At 52.3% G+C, this 2,500-nt stretch overlaps 1 protein-coding gene across 1 annotated transcript in view; it reads left to right on the top strand.

Annotated features, from left to right (window-relative positions):
- The first annotated feature begins 2,009 nt into the window (after positions 1-2,009).
- The window catches only part of gjd1a (gap junction protein delta 1a), a 25,633-nt gene continuing 25,142 nt past the window's right edge, over positions 2,010-2,500 (top strand). Inside the window, exon 1 of the mRNA XM_076267144.1 lies at positions 2,010-2,080. Coding sequence (XP_076123259.1) covers positions 2,010-2,080 — 71 coding nt within the window. The remainder of the gene's footprint in view (positions 2,081-2,500) is intronic.

Here is a 2,500-nt window from a genome sequence, read left to right as displayed (position 1 = left end):
TGAGCAAGAGAAAGAGAGCGAGAACGCACAGGCGAGCAAGCAGCACAGCTAACGGGAGCGATAGGTAGCCGCAGCAGCTGCAGCAGCGGCAGAAGAGAAAGACACCGAAAGAGAAGAGAAGAGAGGAAAAAAGGAGAGAAACACAGCCGAGAGGTTGAGGGAGAGGGAGAGGAAGGAGAGAGCAGCAGACCAGAGAAAGAAAGAGGAGAGGAGAGAAGAAGAGAGGAGCCGAGGAGAGGAGAGAGAGAGGAGAGGGGAGCAGCGTGTGGATAGCCAGGCATCTCATCTCTTCTCATCTGCGGGGGCTGCTGCAGACATGGCCACAGGCAATAAGGCGATGCTCCAGCTGTAACCAGCACCCAGGTCTGCTGCGCTAACTAACCCTTACGCTAGCTCTGCCTCTACCCTCGCACGTGTGTGTGTGTGTCTGTGTGTGTGTGTGTGTGTGTGTGTGAGGAGGAGCTAGCTGAGGTGTCGCTGAGGGGACGTGGAGTATGACATTGACTGCCAGAGCGCTTTTTTTCCCCTCAGGGCTTGCCTGTCAGTGTGTGTGTGTGTGTGTCAAATTGCCACTGAGTGCAACCCTTAGATGGAGAGGAAGAGACAGCAGTAAGGCTGCGTGTGTGTGTGTGTGTGTGTGAGTGAGTAGCGTGAGAGTGTGAGAGAGCGAGGGTGTGTGAGCTGTGTGATCTCCGTGTGTGAGCTGTGTGTGTGTGTGTGTGTGGAGGTGAGAAGAGGAGGGGTCAGCCGCATGCAGAGTTCTATGTGTGTGTATGTGTGTGTGTGTGTGAAGGTGTGTGTGCCGGAGGTAGGGCTAGGGAAGGTAGAGACTGAGCACAATGCAAGGACATCACATCAATGAGAGACAGAGCTGCTGAGGAGACGGAGAGAGGAGAAGAAGCCTGGAGTCTGGGCGGAGGTCAGTGAACAAGAAAGAGAGAGAGAGAGAAGGAGAGAGGGAAGAAGAGGGAGAGAGAGAGAGAGACGGAGAGGAGGAGGAAGACGAGTGCAGAAGGAAGATGCAGAGTCAAGCCGCCGGGCCCGGACAGCTGTAGTTTCATCAGGGACTGCAGCAGCACAGGAGCAGGAGCAAGAACATACGTTTGACAACACACACACACACACACACACACACACACACACACACACACACGTCTGAAGACACAGTCCAGAAGCTGCTTCTTACCTCACGTCACCTCATCACTTTTCCTCCGACGCTCCGTCATCAGCAGACCCCTCCTCGCCCCGCCGATCTCCCCCGAGTGGACTCGTCCGACTGACGGACAGGACTTCTTTAGAGGACCCTTCCTCTTCCTCACTGGAGAACTCATCTTCGTCACCCTTAGCCTCTGGACTAGACGAGCACTCACCGCCCCACCACCTGAGAGGATTGTTCTTTATCACTGGAGTCTTCATCGTCACCAGAGTCTTCCTCAATTGACTCTGTCTCAGCAGGGAGGTCTGGCTGACTAAACAAACACACACACACACACACACACACCCTGCGGCTTTTCACATCTCTCTGTTGGACAGAGAACACACACACACACACACACAAACACACACACTCACACACATACACACACACCTCCTAAGGAGTGGAGGTCGTTGTGCAGAGGTCATCACCAGCCTCATCTGAGAGGACTGAGTGAAAGCCCAGGAAGAGAGAGATAGAGAGAGGAGGAGAGAGAAGAGAAAAGGAAGGAAGGAGGACAGAGGGGGTGCAGTGCTCCTTTGAAGAAGAGAGAGAGATTCCATCTCTGTGTTCAGTTACACAAACAGAACCCCAGTTCTGTGTTCCATCTCTGGAAGAACACCACACTTCCGTGTTCCGTCAGGGGAATAGAACTTCAGCTCTGGTTTCCCCCATTTCTCTGTGCCTCATGGGGAGTGTTCCCCAGCTGTGAGGAGTGAACTGTACACACACACACACACACACACACACACACACACAGCCTGTGTGGAGAAGAGCCGCTTTCTCTGTGGAGTGAAGCCAAACTCTCGTCACCATGGGAGAGTGGACGATTCTGGAGAGGCTGCTGGAGGCCGCTGTCCAGCAGCACTCTACTATGATCGGCAGGTAAGGATCTGTGTGTGTGTGTGTGTGTGTGTTTAGAGTTTGAAGGATGTGTAAAAGAAGTACACTCTGTGCACAATGTGAGGACGATTCCCTGGATACCCTTGAAAATAGGTTTCCCCCTATATGTGTTTGTTTTAAATATGTACTATATATCCACTGTAATCATTTGTGTGTGTGTGTGTGTGTGCGCAATATTTGAGTTCCCACAATCAGTGTATAAAGTACACATAATACTGCATACTGTGCGTAGGGAAGATCCCCTGGAAACCCTTGAGCATATGTTGGCTCCTCATGTTTCTCTCTCTCTCTGTGTGTGTGTGTTTGTGTGTGAGTGAGAGAGAGAGTGTGTGTGTGTGTGTATGTACAGTATGTGTGTGTGTGTGTGTGTGTGCGTGCATGTGTGTGCGCGCGCGCTTGTGT

The sequence above is a fragment of the Alosa pseudoharengus genome, unplaced genomic scaffold, assembly GCF_046254945.1.
Source record: "Alosa pseudoharengus isolate Yale_2024_CS ecotype anadromous, Long Island Sound unplaced genomic scaffold, YU_APseudo_1.1 YU_APseudo_1.1_scf_10, whole genome shotgun sequence".
Classification (NCBI taxonomy): Eukaryota; Metazoa; Chordata; class Actinopteri; order Clupeiformes; family Clupeidae; genus Alosa; species Alosa pseudoharengus.
Note: the sequence above shows the minus strand (reverse complement) of the source record. Positions and strands in the feature narration are given on the sequence as shown.